The 19,264-nt window shown below is 37.2% G+C and overlaps 1 protein-coding gene across 1 annotated transcript in view; it reads right to left on the reverse strand.

Moving 5' to 3' along the window:
- Positions 1-19,264, reverse strand: part of PRIM2 (DNA primase subunit 2) — a 118,608-nt gene that overhangs the window by 19,372 nt on the left and 79,972 nt on the right. Inside the window, exons 10-11 of the mRNA XM_086461501.1 lie at positions 3,021-3,147; positions 2,072-2,154 (exon numbers count right to left, since the gene is read on the reverse strand). Of these exons, the coding sequence (XP_086317627.1) occupies positions 2,072-2,154; positions 3,021-3,147 (210 nt within the window). The remainder of the gene's footprint in view (positions 1-2,071; positions 2,155-3,020; positions 3,148-19,264) is intronic.

Here is a 19,264-nt window from a genome sequence, read left to right on the forward strand (position 1 = left end):
TTATTAGAATATGTAGCTGAAAGGTCAAGCTCTGAATCGTTAATTAAAAACAGGAATCTATCAGGTTGTAAGGAAGCTCTCATTTGATCTGGAGTTAACAGGAGGTCTAACAAACTCAAGGGGTACAGGTTTGAGTGAACGTCAGTCTTGAGGCCCAGATACTGGAAAAGCAACTACTCGAAAGACTGGCAAACCATCCACCCCTAATAACCATTCACTGAGCTAAAGGAAAAACAACAATTCTGATATTCAGCAACTATCACCAGCATCAGAGAAGACTCTAAAAAGCCATGGTCTGGAATGAAGAATCCTGAACTGTTATCAGTCATGCAAATGTTTTCGGACCACGCAAATGTAGCAACGAGGAGTGGTAGCCATAAGATCTATATGAGATCTTGGAGACAGATGTGAACCATTCCTCTTCCTCTTCTCCTACTGAGTATCTCAAAGACTGATGGATGTAAAAGATCAACTTCTGAAAAGCCAGCCCCAGCCAACTTTTTGTTGTTGTTGTTGAGCTTTTTCATTAGTTTTCGGGCAGAGGGTGTTTTCTTTTGGATTTGTTTTGGCTTAACACTCTGAGTGGCCACTGCAGAGCCCTGTACCCCAACTGCACTTAAACTGATACGACAAAATACGTGGACAGGACAGTGTCCATCGCTGAGCAAAGATGATGCTGATGGAGACAGTTTTTCTAAGTCACTTTTGATAAGAAAATTTAAGACTCCTAGCAAATCCCAATCCTACTTTACAAGGCAAAAAAACCCCAAACACACACACACAGAAAAACTAAAACCTAATTCACATCAAGTAAGGAACTGTGTTAAATATAAAGATACTGCCCTACTGTGCAAATTCACTGAAGAAATAACCTCTACTAAATCCTACCCACACACAGCAAGGCAGCAAAAATCCTCACCAATCTTTTCAGTGATTGGCAGGATTAAAAATCTCAGAGCAGCATCAACTTTTGATGCATGTGAAAAGGAAAAAAGCCAAAGGAGTATCTCTAGTGCCTGTCAGATATACGGAAGACAGTCAGATGCTTATTTATAAAAACCAGGAGAGAAGGAAAAACAAACAAACAAATAAACAAACATTCCAGGGAAAAAGTCTGTATTTCAAGAACTTTTCAAGAATGGTTATGAGTGAACAACAAAGATTTTAAAACTATTCTCTTTTCATTTATATCTTAATTATTCCTTCCAAGGTAGCCTGCTTTAAGTGGAACTTGCACATTCTTTTCTATCTAATTCAAGACTCTGCTGATGCCTGACAAGCAATGGTGACACTCCACATGAACTAAAGATGACAACTTAAAGCAGGTTTTTCCTATGGACCTAAAGCAGGTTGCAGGTAGTTAATATACACAACTTTTTGTCTCAGCTTAACTCTAACTTGTATGTCTTCCTCCAATGAAGGTAATGACATTCTTTTATAGCCTTAACCTCTCACTAGAGCAAGCAATGGGAGTCACAGTCCTTCAGTACACATCTCAAAAAGTTCCAATTCCTGTGGTGTCCTTGCTATACAAGATAGGTTTTCAATTTAATGTTACCTTTTAAAAAGCTGCTAAAAAATCTCTGCTTAATTTCACTAGGCATTTCACATGCTTTCATCGTTTACAGGAAGTCAGCGCAATGTATGATTAAAAGTATACACTTTTTAGAAGTTTATTACAGCACAATTACTTCTGTCTACTGACTACACACTCGAGTCTTCCACAAGTCACTGCAAGAATAAAAATAAATTCTCTAAAATATTGCCAGTCATTTGAACTTCTTTTTTTTATCACAGTGCAGTAAAATGAAGTAAAACAAAATCCTGCATTGTATCCACTACAGTAATAAACCAACTCATAATATTAAACTATAAAAGGTGATGACAACTAATCAACACATCAGTCGAAGCACTGGAGCCAGAAAGCCAAGATTCTGGCTTAAACCTTTTCTAAAATGAGATATTTCACAATACATACTGACAAATTACACATAGCATTCCTGTACAAATAGAAAGTAAAATTGAAAAGCAGCTCCTTATTAATGAAAGCGCCAAACAAAATACACCTTACCTGAGTTATTCCACTGGGAGGGATCTTGTATGACTGCAGCTTCTGCTTCAGTAGCTCAGGATCACTGTGGCGGAATGGGCACCCTGACAGCAAAAAAAAGCAAGCTCACAAACAAGGCTGTTTACCCAGGAGTTAGTGCAGTAAGGCACTCAAGAGACCAGCTAAGCTGTTCCTAATTGTCTAACAGCTTATTAGTAAGAAAGTTAATTGCCCACATGTACAATTGCTTACTTTTTAAATTTTATTTTGTAAAAAAATGACGACTCCACTGCATGGTTATCAGGGCACCACAAGCTCAAGAGTTACATAAAATATCCCAACATAAACAGGCCACAACTCTCATTCACTGACAGAAAAAGAGTTTTAGTTAGCTCCTCACTAACAATGATAGCACTAGTACATTTAATAGCTGTGGAGGGGGGAAAAAGGAAAAGACAAATAATGAGAGTCAACTGGTCTTTGAAGCATAGTCTTTTGTAAAAATACTATTTATAAATACCTCAGAAAGTTCCACCACCTTAAGTAAGAGTGGGGGCTTTTTGTCCCAAAATTAGTTTTGAGACACAACTTCATGAATGACTTAGTACTAGAATAACAGTGAAGCCAGTGCAGGATTTCCATGTTTAGTCACACAGAGGCAGGAGGTCTTAAAGTACCCTAGCAAACTTAAGAATTTCTGTATGATTTAATTCACATCTGAAAACACATCAAATCGGTCACTTTTTAAAGCATCTGTACATTTAAAGTCTCCTTGCATTGCATGATACAATGTATATAAAGCCAGAGGCTATCAAGTGCGACCTAAAGAACACGGTGCAAGACCACCGTGGCACTGAAATTAAATATATAATTTAAGAGACTACAGGAGAAAGGAATTCCTCTAGCCAAAAGTTTCCACTGTTTTTAAACTTTCTTTTTTTTTTTTTTTTTTTTTTTAAATGGAACTCACCATGATAATCCCCTTGACTTGGTGGATTGGACATGATAATCTTCATGCAGCTGTATGGGGTATAATCAGTTCTCTTTCCTTCTTTCCCATAGCTGTGGCGAATGCTGTAAGCATATCCTTTGTCAAACTAAATGAAAACAAAAGAATAAATTCTTACATATTACGCCAGTGATTCTATCTGCTCTGTGAATGGAAATATTGGATGACAAAATAAATCTTCCAAACGTATTCAAACTGAGAAAAATAAAAATAGAGTTCCTTGCTGCTAGTTTTGATTTTTATTACATGGACTTGTATATATATGCACATATACGTGTTTTACAGACACATCAAAAGAGAAGTGTGTAACTGCATTGATTTAAGGTCTTTTCAGCTGATGCAGTAATCGCTTTAAAGATAAGATGATTTAAAGATCAAAATTTTGAACCCCATGATGTTAGTAAAATGGAGAAAACATAGTAATCTAAAATCATAAATGTCAACAAAATTGATTGCTTTATCAGGGCAAAAAATTGAAATATAGATTTCTGCACTCATGTTCACATTCTTGTTCTCCCAAAGCACAATGCTTCACTCTGTTTCAGCACTGAAGTTCAATACAGTAGATTCTAAAATGGAGTATACTTCACTTGTACAAAAGAAAAAGATTCTAGCAAATCTCTTTTGTCTACTGCTAGACTACCAACTCCTCCTATAAAATGAAATTTTCTGAACTAATATAGATGTAAACCAACATTTAGCTCAGCAGCTGAGTACAGTGCTATCAATACATCATTTTAGATAAGTCCTGTGGAGAACATCAATGACATGAGTTCACATTACTTTACATGTGGCAATAGGTGACACAAAATCTGTGGTCGAATCAGATAATTTAACATAGGGATTCTGTTAAGTTGCATTAGCTACTGTAAGACAACAAGGAACATTTCTTAATAACATACTTCTAGTCCCCAAAAAAACCCAATCACGATAAAATAATGAAGCATCGTGTCTAGAATTACACATCCCCAGACCCTCTTCTCCTCAAAAAAGCTATGATAATACATTAAAAAAACAACAGCGCTCTTGTTTCATTCAAAATTTTGGCATTAACCTTATGTAAAAGTTCTGTGTCTGAATATAAACAATTCCCTTGAGAATTTATGTTTTCTTCTCAAAAAACACTTTAAAATTATTTTTTACTCTGGCATTTTACTAACATAAGACAATGTCATATACTGAGAAAAATCATTCAAGCATACATGTGGTAACACTACTACTTCAAGGTTACTCCCATTTCTACAAATAAAAGTAGTTCCCTGCTTGGCCTGCGGACTTCCAAACAGTAATTCAGAATATTCATATACCTATGAAATAACTTGACCTGCTAAAACATTTTTACATGAAACAGTAAAATAAGTCTATTTTTCTTCATAGAAAACACTTTAACGTTTTTTGAAAAATACAAATTGAAAATCTATAACATAATAGGCAAATACATAATAAATGTGTATAAAAATATATACAATCTTTGAGAATCCTAAATTGCACCTGATTCAAAGGGTAATAAAGAAACTTCTCTACCAAGATGCTGGTCATAATCAACTCAATGCATCAAGAAGAGTAATATTCAGCACTCATTCCAAATAAAGCTTAAGGCATCCAAAGCTCTCAACAAACATTGACTAATTAATCCTTACCGTGCATTTGACAAAGTGACTTTACTCTACTTTAAAAGATTAAAAAAAGGTGCAGGGAGGGAGAAAAGAAAGAAGCATTGTGTTTTCCAGCAGAGTCACAGGCAGGATCCAACACACAGGAATATTCCTATCTAGTCAACCCTCAGGAGAGAAAAGGACTGGTTGGTTGAATAGTAAATGAACAGGTTTTACTAGCAATAGAGCTGGGTTTACCAACTCTTCATGAGAAAGAAGAGTAAGACTGTATGAGGATCTGCTGTAAGTGCATGCATGTACTCGGAAAGGGCTGGGGGAAAAGGTATCCTCGCCTTCGCAGGGCAAGCAGCAGCTGCTGGCCGAGTCCTGCTGCTGCTCCTGCAGGAGCTGCAAATGGTATATTTACTCCTGAAAAACAGCAAACATCAAATACAAACACGTGTGTGTTTTAATTCCCAACATCTGAGTGAACTTGTTAAACTGAAGATGGAGTCTATGATCCTATAGCCACCTATTTTTCCACCCAGAAGCTCTGGAACATTTCCTCCTTCTTTGTAAAAGGTGAATGCAGGCATATTTCATGTGCTTAACAAAGAACATTTGAGCAAGGAGTTAAATTAGCTTAAATTTGTTTTTTGTAATGGAAAAGCAAATCTTGAATGCTTCAGGATGTATTGCTTAGTTTGCCAGAAAATTAACACCCCTTTAATAGTTCTGTATACTAAAATCTTGAGTGGTACTTTTCACATCACTTGCCTTAATGCCCACAGAAATTACTTTTACTACCTAACTCATTATTTTATGCTCAGAAGCAGCTCTTGCAGTAAATAGAAACAACAGCTACATAATAACACAACATGGCCTTGCGACAGGTTGGATATTTTCTCATTGCTTTCTTGTAATCCTGTTTGGATCTCAAGAGTTTTCACAATGGCAGATGGCAGAGAGTAACGCAGCTACGTGGTGCAACTCAGAACACATGCACAGTCACACACTTCACACAGAGCTCTCTCACCCTTGTGATTTAGCGTTTCTTATCATCGATCAAGGAAATGGGATTTTAGCAGGGCCAATATCTGATAGGCTGTGTGGTCTTCCTCCGTGGGAAGAAACCACGAATTGCAGCATTTCATTTCAGAAGACAGATCCTGCAGAACAACCCTCTCTGTACATTGGGGGATGAATGCAATTACCAGACTCACTCTTTCCCAATAGCGTTACTTTAGGATGTGCACAAAGAAAAAACCCACTTGGGATAAAACTCTTTTGCCAGCAAAAGCACCAAGGTATAACTAGACATGTTTGAAATACGCAGAAACAAGAAGGCAGAGGTAGGGAACTGTCCCTTTCTATTTATTCTAATGCCCCAAACTGAAGTGGTAGGATTTTCACAGTTCCTTGAACAAAATAAATTATGTGCAGCATACACCATGCATGTAGGTGTTTGCAGGGTCATTCTAACTATTTATAAATTGCTTGGTTTTAAACTATTTCAGAAAAACAGTTTAAAAACCTGTAAAACTTCAATTACAGTATATTCTAACTGCAATCTACTACAAGGTCATTATGGCAAAAAAAATGTAAAAATTCAAAACTCGAATTAAGTGATTTGAAAAATCACTTTTTTATGACGGCCCTATAAGAACTTTCGAAGGTTTTTTTTGAAGCCTGATATGGACTTGTTCAACAATACTGATGCTGCAGGTGTGTGTACATTTCCCTTGTACTCTGTGTGACAGTTTCCATTGAGATGAAAGAAAAGAATACAGAGGCAAAAAAATATTATCATAGAAAAACTGGGTGTGCATATACATCCCACCATAGTCTGTGCTAATATATTATCACCAAAGTTACCACAAAACAGCAATGTTAAAGCAACAACATTATACTACTGAGTATTTACATGTACTATAGATCACCTACTGCTAGTAATACTTGAAAGCAGGGGTTCTCTGCAACTTTTTAACTGTGTGGCTCACATCTCCACTATCTCAGTTATTTTGCCTCTATTTGGCGCTCTGAGCTTTCCAAAATCTGCAAGGCATTTGTAATGTACGTGCTGGGTGGATGGGCCATTGCTTTGCTGAAGGGGAAAGGGATCAAGAAACATGTCTCACTTAAGCAATGAACTGGTTCACACTGAAGCCAAGAAGCTGAGGTAAAGACAAACTTTTAACAACATCTCTATCAAAATTGTCACTTTGATATTGGAATGTGCAACACTGTGAATCGGTATTAGCAACAGTGTGAATTTTTTTTTTTTTTTTTTTAAAAGACTGCAAGTCAACTATCTGATCTTTAACTTGATCCTTGAAGACACATGAGGAGTTCTCTTTCCTCTGGGCATGGCTGCAGGATGCATGTGATGCCTGGTCTGAAGTGCACTGCTGATGACAAGTGGGTAGTTTCGAGTTTCTGTGCATCAGTATTTGTTGTAATGAACCAACGTACCCAGTGTAACGTTAGTGAATGTACTAACGATGATCCTGGGTATCCCGGAACAGGTGACACTGAGGCTTTCTTAGACTTCTTCCTGTAAGAAACTAAACTCTTAACACTGATCAGTGGGACTATATCAGTAGTCCAAAGCCAGAATCAAGGAGGCTGGGGGACAGTTCACCGGATATAAATGAGTGTACTGTAGCAAGGAACTTGCACTTTAAGCTGTATATTCACATAAATGCAGATTAATTTGCCTTATAGCTGTTAGTTAAGGCACACATACTGTATTAGACAGCCTTCACTAGAAGACATGCAAGTTATAAATTAAGGTATAAGTAAGCTATAAATAAAAAGGTATAAAAAAGAAAGATATATAAGCATAAATTTGCAACTGCTATAGACTAATATCAGATCACTATGTTCCAGACAGTAATTTAAGGAAATGTTATTTTCAATTAATTCTGATCACATAAATGCACACAAGATCTTTGGATATGGAATGAAGATGTACATCAAATGGACCATTTGGCAGCTATACGCTCTCCTTCGAAGAAAGCTTTCATTGAACAAAGCAAGGAAGGAAAGGTCATGTGTGCCTCGTAATTATAAATTTCATAGAATCACAGAATGGTTTGGGTTGGAAGGGACCTTAAAGATCATCTAGCTCCAATCCCCCTGCCATGGGCAGGGACACCTCCCACCAGACCAGGTTGCTCAAAGCCCCATCCAGCCTGGCCCTGAACACTTCCAGGGAAGGGGCAGCCACAGCTTCTTTGGGCAACCTGTTCCAGTGCCTCACCACCCTGTGGTGAAGAACTACTTCCTTATATCTAATCTAAATCTCCCCTCTTTCAGTTTAAAGCCATTATCCCTTGCCCTATCACTACATTCCCTGACAAAGAGTCCCTCTCCCACTTTCTTGTAGGCCCCCCTTTAAGTACTGGAAGGCTACAATGATGTCTCCCCAGAGCCTTCTCTTCTCCAGGCTGAACAACCCCAACTCTCTCAGCCTGTCCTCATAGGAGATGTGCTCCAGAAGATCTTTGTGGCCCGATTCTGGAGTGCTCCAACAAGTCCAGGTCTTTCTTGTGCTGGGGGCCCCAGAGCTGAACGTAAAACTGCAGCTAGGGTCTCACAAGAATCAAGTAGAGGGGGAGAATCACCTTCCTTGATCTGCTGGTGACGCTTTTTTGATGCAGCCCAGGATGCTTTCTGGGCTGCCAGGACACATTGTTGGATCACGTCAAGCTTCTTGATAAATTTGCAACTGCCCCCAAGTTCTTCTCCGCAGGGCTGCTCTCAATCTATTCTCCACCCAGCCTGGGTGCTTGGGATTGCCCCGATGCAGGTGCAGGACCTTGCACTCAGCCGTGTTGAACTTCATGAGGTTGGCACGGGCCCACCTCTCCAGCCTGTCAAGGTCCCTCTGGATGGCCTCCCTTCTCTCCAGTGTGTCCACCACACCACACAGCTTGGTGTCATCAGCACACCTGCTGAGAGTGCACTCAATCCCACCATCCACATTGCCAACAAAGATGTTAAACAGCACCAGTCCCAATACCAACCCCTGAGGAACACGACTAGTCACTGGTCTCCACTCAGACATCGAGCCATTGACCACAACTGTCTGAGTGCGACCATCCAGCCAATTCCTTATGCACTGAGGCGTCAATTTGTCAAATCCACGTCTCTCCAATTCAGAGACAAGCATGTGGCTTGGGGCAGTGTCAAATGCTTTGCACAACCATTTGATACAACTGAATACACTTTCAAAAGAGAATAAAAACAAACAACATTCCCAAAGCATTCCAGCCACTGCAGAATAAGTAACATGTCATCACTGAAAATTACTTTCCTTGTATCAGTTGTCATATTTGCAGATAAGTATCTGGAAATAGATCTGGGTACCCCATAAATATTGTTATCAATTCTGATACTCAGCATGTGTATTAGGATGGAAAACAATTTGTTGACAGGTCTTCCAAGCCCTGCATGCTCAGGTTCACACTTCCACAAAACTTTCATGTTTCAGTTTAACTACTTTTATATACTTATGTAAATATTTATGCATCTATTCCTTATGATACTGGAAGATTTATTTATTTAAAGCCTAACAAGTAAGCAAAATTACTGCAGTAATTTTGTCTAGCTTCTTGGCTGACCACCAGATTAGTTCCAACTCTGCAAAATTCAAACAAGTAAAGGTTTAACACCTTTTTCTAAACAGCCATTGAGTAATTTCCTGTCTAAAATTGTTGAGGCTGTATGGATAACAGCTTCAAATTCATAAATTTATCACACAAACTTGTGTATCATCTGAAATAATTGGTTCACTTTTTTATCCATTTCCTAGGCAGTCACTCAAATCATTACTGTTGACACTGCTTAGTTGGCATATCTTTTGCCAAGCAACCTTTTTTTTAAGCTGACAAAATAACCTCAACTTGAGGTTATCTTTTCCCAAGCACAGTTGTCATTTAGGAGCACGAATAAATGCTTCTCCATCTGCCAACAACAAAAAGTTTCAATTCATCCTAAATTCTCCACCTGTAGCACAATTTCTACCTTAAAGGTACAAATCAGAGACATCTAAAATTGAGCTGGAAAATTCTAATATGCTGTGCAGCAGTCATTACAGACCAATTCACATCAAGTACAAAAAACCTCTTCCCCTCCGATTTCAGGTTTTCTAAACCACATGAGGCAAGAAATGCTTTGCCCTGGTGATGGCTCCATCTACCACAAGGAAAAGAGAAAAGTTTTGATCAGTCAAATTCCTTGTATACTACTCACATGAGTGTGAACTGCGTGGCTGGTGAACTAGTTTTTGGGCTACCCCAGACCACTCATGCAAAATTATGACAATGTAAGCATTTTTTTAGAGTAGTCTAAGCTTGCCTTAATATAACTTAGCTAAATATACAATTCATGTACACTATTTCTCCACACATTTACATGGACCAAGACTTTGAATGAGGAAAAGAGTAAAAAAACCACCGCAGGTTGTCACCTGCCTTAAGACACTGCATCAAATTACCAGCAAAATGCATCTTAAAGCCATCTCCTGTAACAACATGATCTATGAAAGATTTTACTACCTACTTCAAGGCATTGCAATATTTCTTTCTGTAGCTAAGCTTTTTGGGATTTTTTGTTTGTGGTTTGTTGTTTGTTTTTTTTTTTAGTCTATTGATGTTTCACACACATTATATCGAAAAAATTCATACAGAAGATGCATTTCAAAACATATGGTCAGAGACATTTCAATTCAATCAATTGTTTGGAGCACCCATCTCCTAATTCTTTATGAGATTACAATGCCTAAGTCATTTCACATAGTATTCCACTAATTACATGAGTCATTTTCTCCAAGACTGTTAATATTTCCAAAAATTACAAACCTAGAAAAAGATGAAAATGCTATGTATCTATGAATATCACTGTTTTGATATTCCCAAGAATCATTATTTTTCCTAAATATTTGTTTAACCTACTGCAACATTTTCAGTAAGTAACACTATCAAAAAAAGAATAATCCGAGAGGAAGAGCAGATGGTTTAAGGCAAAAATGGGTGAAGTTGTCACCCACAAACTGATATCAGAATTCCACTAACAAACTAATACACAATCTTATTGAAAATATCGAAAGTTTCATGCTGGCAGTTCAGAGAGTTACTAAACATAGGGGTGTAAATTCCTTATTTCAAATGAAACAACCACACAAAGACATAGTCATGTTTATGAATTATAATCAAGAATTCTAAGGAAATTGAAAATTATAGCAAGAAAATAAATATTCTAGGTGACAAGAACTTCTGTTATTTTGTTTTTAACTAGAAAAAAATATTAAATCTTATATTAAACAAGAATTAAAAGAGCTGAATTAAAATGGCAAATATTTGACAGCACCATAAGAGATACCATGCTTTTTATAAGTATTTTTAAAATACGTTGGTGCTTTCCTTCAAATAACAAATGAACACTCAATAAATCAGATTACTGTAAATCTGTTTTATTTTCAACAGATTTCTACAGTTTTAAGGAACTCTTAAGAAAAGTCTTTCTAATAACAGAGAGCAATCTTGAATCCATTACTAAATATTTACTCCAGAACATACTTATTTAGAAAATTTAATGAGATGAAAAAAAAAAAAGCCAATAATCAATTTCTAAACTGAGGAATCTCATTCAGTTAGGAAAAAACCCTTCATCACATTTCTGGTACTCCATGAATTACAAGCCCATCGATGCCTTTCAGATTTTTCTGCTGATGTTTTTCAATCAGCATTTCTCACATTTCAATATTCAGAGAAGTTAACTGATGTCATTTGAAGTGTATCTTTCAGAAGAAGGTAAGCAGTAAATCAGCAGAGCTATTCATTTCATCAGAAGGGACAGACAGAAAGAATCCCCAAAACATTCAATGACAAAGGAGAACAGAGAAAGCATTATCACTGAAAGAGATGCAAGAGTGTTAACAGATTGCAAAGTAGACGGAAATTTGGTATGTGGTACAATAAAAAAAAAAGACTAGAAGTTAAACAGAAGTAGAATAGTAACTAACTGTGTGCATCTATAGGAATAAGATTCAGCTCCAGACATCTAAATCCAGACATCCCCCATTATTGTCAATAGAGGTCAATGCAGTCAGAGGAGCCTGGGGAGCAATTCAATTTAACCTAATGTAGGCACCTAGAGGCTCATTAAATTAATCATTCTCTAGACACTATTGACTGTATAGGCTAGATCTCTATTGATCATAACGGCAGCTTAGGAACCCAGCGTAAAGAATATGTATACCAAGGAGAAATGAAATTCAGTTAAGTCTGTATCAGAACTGGGAAAAATCCATACTTATATGTACACCACTGCAGCATGTATCGCAGGTTTTCAGAAAAAAAAAAAAATGGAGGAAGACTGTCCAGGGACCTCTCCAAAGTCCAAAAACTCAATTCCTACTGCTTATCTGAGCTCTATCAATACTCTAAACAAGAGTGCTCTCATACAATGTTCTATACTTTTATTTGAGCATAGAGAACACATAATGCATTTACAGTCTCTTGTAGCTCATGATCTATTTATTTTATGTAGCATATACTGTAACCTAGATCAGCATGTACAATACATTCTTCCCTAAATGTACAGGGAAGAAACTGGGAAGAAAGCTGATGTCAGCATGGAGACATGTTGTCACTTTGTGAAGAATCCTGACATATATCCAATTAGACTCTAGTTATAAGATCAAACAGCAATAAAATGCAGGACTGGGACATGAGGTTTAGACTGCATGCTGACAGAAGGTTTGTTCTCACTAGCCTATCACAACATCTTAAAGCTGTGGATGAGAAGGCAGAGGCATTCAGCAGACCAGACTGCAATAGGCTGAAGTGGCAGCCAAACACTTGGGAAGAGATTTAGAGAGCCACTAATCTCGAATCTAGCTCATACCCTAGATATTTGAGATACCTTCTGCTTCACAGAAAATAGTCCAATGTGTGATCATGTCCAATTTGTTATCATTTAACTCAACAGTCTGGCATAGCAGGCTCCTTCATTCTAGTAATAATGATTTTCCTCATAAGGAGAAGGAGCATACCAGAAAGCAAAGCTATCCAAGCAGTCATACTACAAACTACTACACCCTATGCTAGGATGTTCCTAATTTCAAAGAACTCTGGAGGATACTGGAATTAATCCACCGAAGTCTGGCTCATTATCCAATATTTCAGTTCTACTTAGTACATCCGTCAGGGAGTCAACAGATCTGAGCAAGTTCACCACAACAGCTGAAGTTCTCTGTCTATGCATCGTTTCCAAAAAGCAACTATCTCCTGACATTGCAGAAGACATTATGTGCTCATTGAATTGTTTGTATTTTCCAAGCTCTCTGAACTATGCACCATTCCCTAAATATGCAATCTTTGAAGCATAGACTGGAAGGTTTTTGTCTTTTGGATTACTTAAACCACAGAACTGTTCTTCCCTTTTAAAGTCATGTACTTTGCATAGGGAGTTCACCTGAGTAAACTCCCCATTTTGACTGATCAGATATTATGGAATTACTTCATTAATTTATTACTGCATGCCCTTGCAAGCACCCTTGTGGTGTAGCAACTTTACTAGGAATCCTTTATCGATTGTTATTCCTCAACCTATACACTGATCAGAATGACATCTGAAGCCAAGTTCGGCATTAGATGACCAAACACACACAAGAAGCAAGGTGAATTAAAAAAACAAAGGCAGGCCTTCTTCATTGGTCATGAGATTGAGTGGTAAATTGCTGTTACCATCAGGTTATAACAGTCCACTAGCAAAGCAGTCTTCATTCATCAGAAATCTATGACTGATCCAATCTAGTCTGTAAAAAGATACAGTAAAGTCCAAGAGGTTCAATTTTACCTTAAGCCTCAGACTTCCAGAAGAGGCAGCATCACTCAAAGAGATCCAGTGACCTGGGCTGGAGAACATCACTTCAACCAATCCATGTGACCAAGTTGTTAACATGTGATACAACTGTGGCAAAAACCTTGCCTTTCACTGAGAGATGGTTAAACCTCTTGGGCAAGAATCAGGGTCAGAATAGGATATTAAGTACCCAACCATGTAATATCTCAAGATACCAGCAAATGCTCAGTATAAGTGCAGATAAATTAAAAAAAAAATAAATTTCTTTTTCTGGATAAATTGATCATTAGAAAAAAATCAAATTCTGAAAATAAATCTACAAAGAGGCTGAGTAATTAATATTTTTCCTCAGACTGCTAAGTATTCCTTATGTCTACTCTTGAAACATGTAGAATTAACTTTGTTGATGCGGTGGTAAAAGAATGACAAAAACAAGGCATTAAAACACAAAACCGTACACAAGAGATTTGATGTTTGTCAACCTATTTGAACATAAACTTGATACGGGAGGTCTCCAAACAGCACACTTTGGCTTAAAAGCGCTGGCATTCTCTGTAAAAACTCTGTTGTGAAAACAGATTTTTTTTTTCCTTTAATAACAGCACAATAAAAGAAAAAAATCACATTTTAAGATGATCAAAGGAAAAAGAAGTGCAGAAAATAAGATACTACCCCTTGCTGTCATTATAAGGAGAACTGCTTACAAATAAACACCCTTTTATATTCTGCACTGTAATCAAGACATATTTGAACTCTAGTCTGCAAGTATGCCAAGTCTTTCTGCATTCAGTGACAGATGAAAACCAACTACTGTAATTCATCTAAACAAAGAAACTTTCTTGTTTAAAAAAAAAAAAAAATTCCTCAGAGTGTCACTGGTATTGCCCAGTTCTTATGTGCCAAACTAATTTCCATAAGTAGATGAATTAGAAAAAGGGAAAAAAAAAATTTTGGAATTTAAACAAAGAAACTTGCCATAAAGACCGCTAACTTCTGCTCCCTTATGTACTGCAGGGGAAAAAGAAAATAAAAGAAAAAAAAAAAAGGGTATTTGAGAGACATTTTGTTTTTCTCCTTGTGTGAGTGGACTTAAGAAGGGACACAGGCAACAGAAAAAGCTCAGAGCCCACCATATTATGCAGAATTCAGTTTCACAGCTAAATATCATTGTCCATTTCAGTATAAAATCAGAACCTGACCTTCTTTGAAGAAGTAATAACCTCTATAATGTTGAAATACTTAAGCCCTATCATAGTAATTTAACTTTCCTAAATCAATATATTAAATTTCTGAAACATAAATTGTGTATAGCACAAATAACATAAAAAAGAGCTGTCCTCTCTTTATTCATGAGATTCAGCAGATTTCAAAGACACATGGCAGAATGTTAAATCAATTCTGAAAGTAAAAATACATTTTTATTTACATCGTGCCTATGTGGTATAGCAGCAGAGTGCACATTTGATACAACATGCTGCTTTTCTGGATGACAATATAAAATATAGCCACAATTTGCTGGCTGAATATAGACAGATGGAATATGACAGTTATACAATGTTACAACAATTACAAGGACATTATCTAAAGAGAAGGCAAAGTATACAGGCTTGGGGTTTTGTTTTTGAAGTCAGTTTACACAATTACATCTAATAAAATAATTTTAAACTATTCTTTCAAACAGTGGTATCAAGATTAATAAACTAATTATCAAAACTTTTCTGTTCAAAAAGCACAGGAACACAACTGGAAGAGACCTGCTATGTCATTCAGTTTGTCCTGGAAAGTAATAAAAAGATATGGATGAATAGATTTGCATCTTAAAAACCATTAAGTCCTGTCTTAGAATTTGGGGTAAATAGCCAAAGAGCTTAAATACATTACTGGTGGTTTGCGTGGCAACGTACACCAGGTATTTTTCAGCAGACAGCTATAAAGAGAGAGCTGTATGTTTAAGCAGGTTTTCAACAGAGCCTGCTAAAGACCATATTTAGTGACACTCAGATACTTCACAACTGCTGAACTTAGAAATTTGGCAACAAGGTAGACAAATCCATCTATTCTTTTCGTAAAATGTCACGGACTTACTCACTTGCTGCTGCAGTAATGGCTAATAAAACAGAAACCTCTCCTGACAAGCACACAGTCTTTCTACAGAGATAATAAAGTGCAAGTCTGACAAGTGGTTCAAGACTACAAACAGAATCTTAGAAAATTAAAGGTCTGGCTTTACATACACTTTTATACATACAATTCTAAAAGGATACTACAGCATGGAAAGACAATGTGTGTTGCTGGGAATAAAACAACTCATAAGAGACCAGATTCTGATCTAAATTAGTTTTAGTACAGGAAAGATACTTGCTGCTTTCGTTCTTGTCAGTACAAGAACCTTATCACTAATGTGCTCACACACTAGATTACTAAATACAGATTTCAGTGCCTAATATGTAACAACTATGAAAACTGATCCCATTTCTTTTTATGGTAGCTAGTACAGTTAAAAAACATCACTAAAATTATGCCAGCACTGTAATTAATGTCCTGGAAGAGAGATTATGTATCTAGAGCTCTTCTCTGTCCCCAAGACTTGCCACAGGCTGAAAGACCATCCAAAATTTTCCTCTGTAAATCAGATGATGAAAACTGAAAATCAAAAGTAAGGGCAGATACATTTTTAACAGGTTAAAAAAAGGGCTGAAGAAATTAAAGTACTTTAAAGTGAATAATCATAGGAAAACGCCACCATAACTTCACAACAAAGACTGGAGAATTCCGGTTTTAAAAGAACATAAATGAGAATCTGATAGCAGTTGAAAAAGGGATTGTGTTTGGAGTGAAAGAGCACGCATTTTTACCATGGCACTTATTACTGTGATTCCTAGAATAATTTATGTGCCCACACTATAACCACAAAGTATATCATAGTCTAAAATTATTTTATGTTTTCTAGTACATCATCATCAGTTGTGGTCTATTTGCAGAACACCCATGAAACAAAAATATGGTGAAAAATAATGCTTTTATACCAGCTCTATTTCATTGAAGAAATATTGCATAAGATTTCTAATCTATTACATGAAAATTAACTTTCTTTTTTTAATTCTAAGGGTTTTTTAAAAACAAAGTTTCTGTAACAAAAATACTGTCTTATAAAAAAAATTTTCAAATATAAAAAGACAAATAGTGACAAAATTCTTGTCAATATTCAGTAAGCTTAGACAACTATAAGATACACTGATAGGTTGATTAGTAATTTAAGGCCTGAGAAAAGAAAGTTTCAGAGGGAAATACACAGCAGCATGATTGACTTTAATATGCACCTACATTAGCTACAGGGCATAATTAAAACTACATCACACTCTTAAATCTACATAATTATGTCCCAAAGACACTTTCTCTTTAGTATCCTTAGCTTTACTAATAAACCAGCAATGATCTTGGGTTTAAAAGGTCAGGCAGTATTGTTTTAAAGTAAAATACATCCTTACAAGTAAAAAGGTAAAAAAGTAAGGTTTTAGTTTGGTTTTATTCCTTCTAGTGCTCAGAAGTCCAGACATGGCAGGCAAAACAGAATTCTAACGCACATTGAAAGAAACCAGTACCAAGTGAAGTTGCTGATCATTTGCCTGCCAAAAGGTACAGGGAATTGATACAGCATCAATCACGAAGGGGAATGAACATGGCTAATTTTGGAAATGCCAGTAACTCCATTAACTGATACTAAAAAGCATCATTGATTTTGCAGGGTGGGGGCATCCCTTAACTAGTTGAATTCGATCGCACAACATTATGCACCACTTACCTTGTATTACTATTCTTACTTCAATTTTTAAAACTTCTGAATATAGTCAGATCATGTGGAGGCTATATATCTCCTTCTGTGACGAGATGACCTGTTTGATGGATGAGGGAAAGGCTGTGGATATTGTTTACCTCAACCTCTGTAAAGCCTTCAACACTGTTTCCCACAGAATTCTAGTGAAGAAACTGGCTGCTCATGGCTTGGCTGAGTAAAACATGCTCATAAAACACTGGCTGGACGGCCGAGCCCAGAGAGTGGTGACCAATGGAGTGAAATCCAGCTGGCGGCCGGTTACAAGTGGTGTTCTGCAGGGGTCAGTACTAGGGCCACTTCTGTTTAACATATTTATCAATGATCTTGAAGAAGGGATGGAATGCACCCTTAGTAAGTTTGCAGATGACACCAAGTTAGATGGGAGTGTTGATCTGCTTGAGGGTAGGGAAGCTTTACAGAGGGACTTGGACAGGCTGGATCAATGGGCCAAGGCAAACTGTGTGAGCTTCAACAAGGCGAAGTGCTGGGTCCTGCACTTCAGTCACAACAACCCCACGCAGCGCTACAGGCTTGGGGAAGAGTGTCTGGAAAGTTGTCTGGCAGAAAAGGACCTGGGGGTACTGACTGACAAGCGGCTGAATATGAGCCAGCAGTGTGCCCAGGTGGCCAAAAAAGCCAACAGCATCCTGGCTCGTATTAGGAATCGTGTGGCCAGCAGGAGTAGGGAGGTGATCGTTCCCCTCTAGTCAGCATTGGTGAGGCCACACCTCGAGTGCTGTGTTCAGTTTTGGGCACCTCAAGACAAGAAAGACATTGAGGTGCTGGAGAGAGTGCAGAGAAGGGCAACAAAGATGGTGAAAGGCCTAGAGAATAAGTATTATGAAGAGCAGCTGAGGGGTCTGGGGCTTTTTAGTCTTAAGAAAGGGAGGCTGAGGGGAGACCTTATTGCTCTCTACAACTACCTGAGAGGACACTGTAGAGAGGTAGGTGCAGATCTCTTCTCACAGGTAATTAATGATAGAACAAGAGGGACAGAGACTCAAGCTGCACCAGGGTAGGTTTAGGCTTGACATTAGGAAAAAATTTTTCACTGAAGTGGTTGTCAGGCATTGGAATAGGCTGCCCAGGGAGGTGGTTGAGTCACTTAGTGTCTTTAAAGGTCATTTAGATGTGGTGCTTGGAGTCAGGCTTTAGGGGTGTACTTGGTAAAGTAGGGCTGATGGTTGGACTTGATAACCTCAAGGGTCTTTTCCAACCTGAATGATTCTATGATACACTCACACTATACATATTTATTTATTTATATATTTATATAAAGTTGTACATTAACAGTATCTTTTCAGTGATTATTTCATAGGTTGCATACGAGCAGAAATAGTGAAGAACTGATTACTTTCATCATATTTTGCTGAAGCAGTAGGACATTTCTACCATGTACCACAAAGAACATCTAGTCCTATATTCGCATCTGGTTTCTCATCATGTGACTCCTTATTTGTGAACTAGAACTATGATATGCTTTATTTACTGCCTAATTTGGAAAAACAAGTAAAATGGACTATGAGAGCGCCACAGAACACATGTCTATATTCTTCATTTAATAAAGAGATCAGAGCAACAATACCTATAAACTTGCACACATTTGTGTGAGCATCGTGATCAAAGTAGATGTTACTGGTAAATCCCTTTGCAGCAAAGTCAGGATTTCCTATCTGTCAGGAAAGCAGAAATCGTATCAACTGCTTTGCAATCTTGTATTATTAATCATACCATGTAGTGATGTCCATAAATACAACATGGGATGTTATTTTAATGACAGCAATTCCATACTATTATTTAACTGTAAGTCCTAATAAAAATCACCATCTGATGCAAACAACTTCAAACTATTTCAATTTGATCTCACAATGCTTAATTAAACAGGAAGCAAACAGCTATCTCTA

Source organism: Leptosomus discolor, chromosome 2 (assembly GCF_034619465.1).
Source record: "Leptosomus discolor isolate bLepDis1 chromosome 2, bLepDis1.hap2, whole genome shotgun sequence".
NCBI classification, from domain to species: domain Eukaryota; kingdom Metazoa; phylum Chordata; class Aves; order Leptosomiformes; family Leptosomidae; genus Leptosomus; species Leptosomus discolor.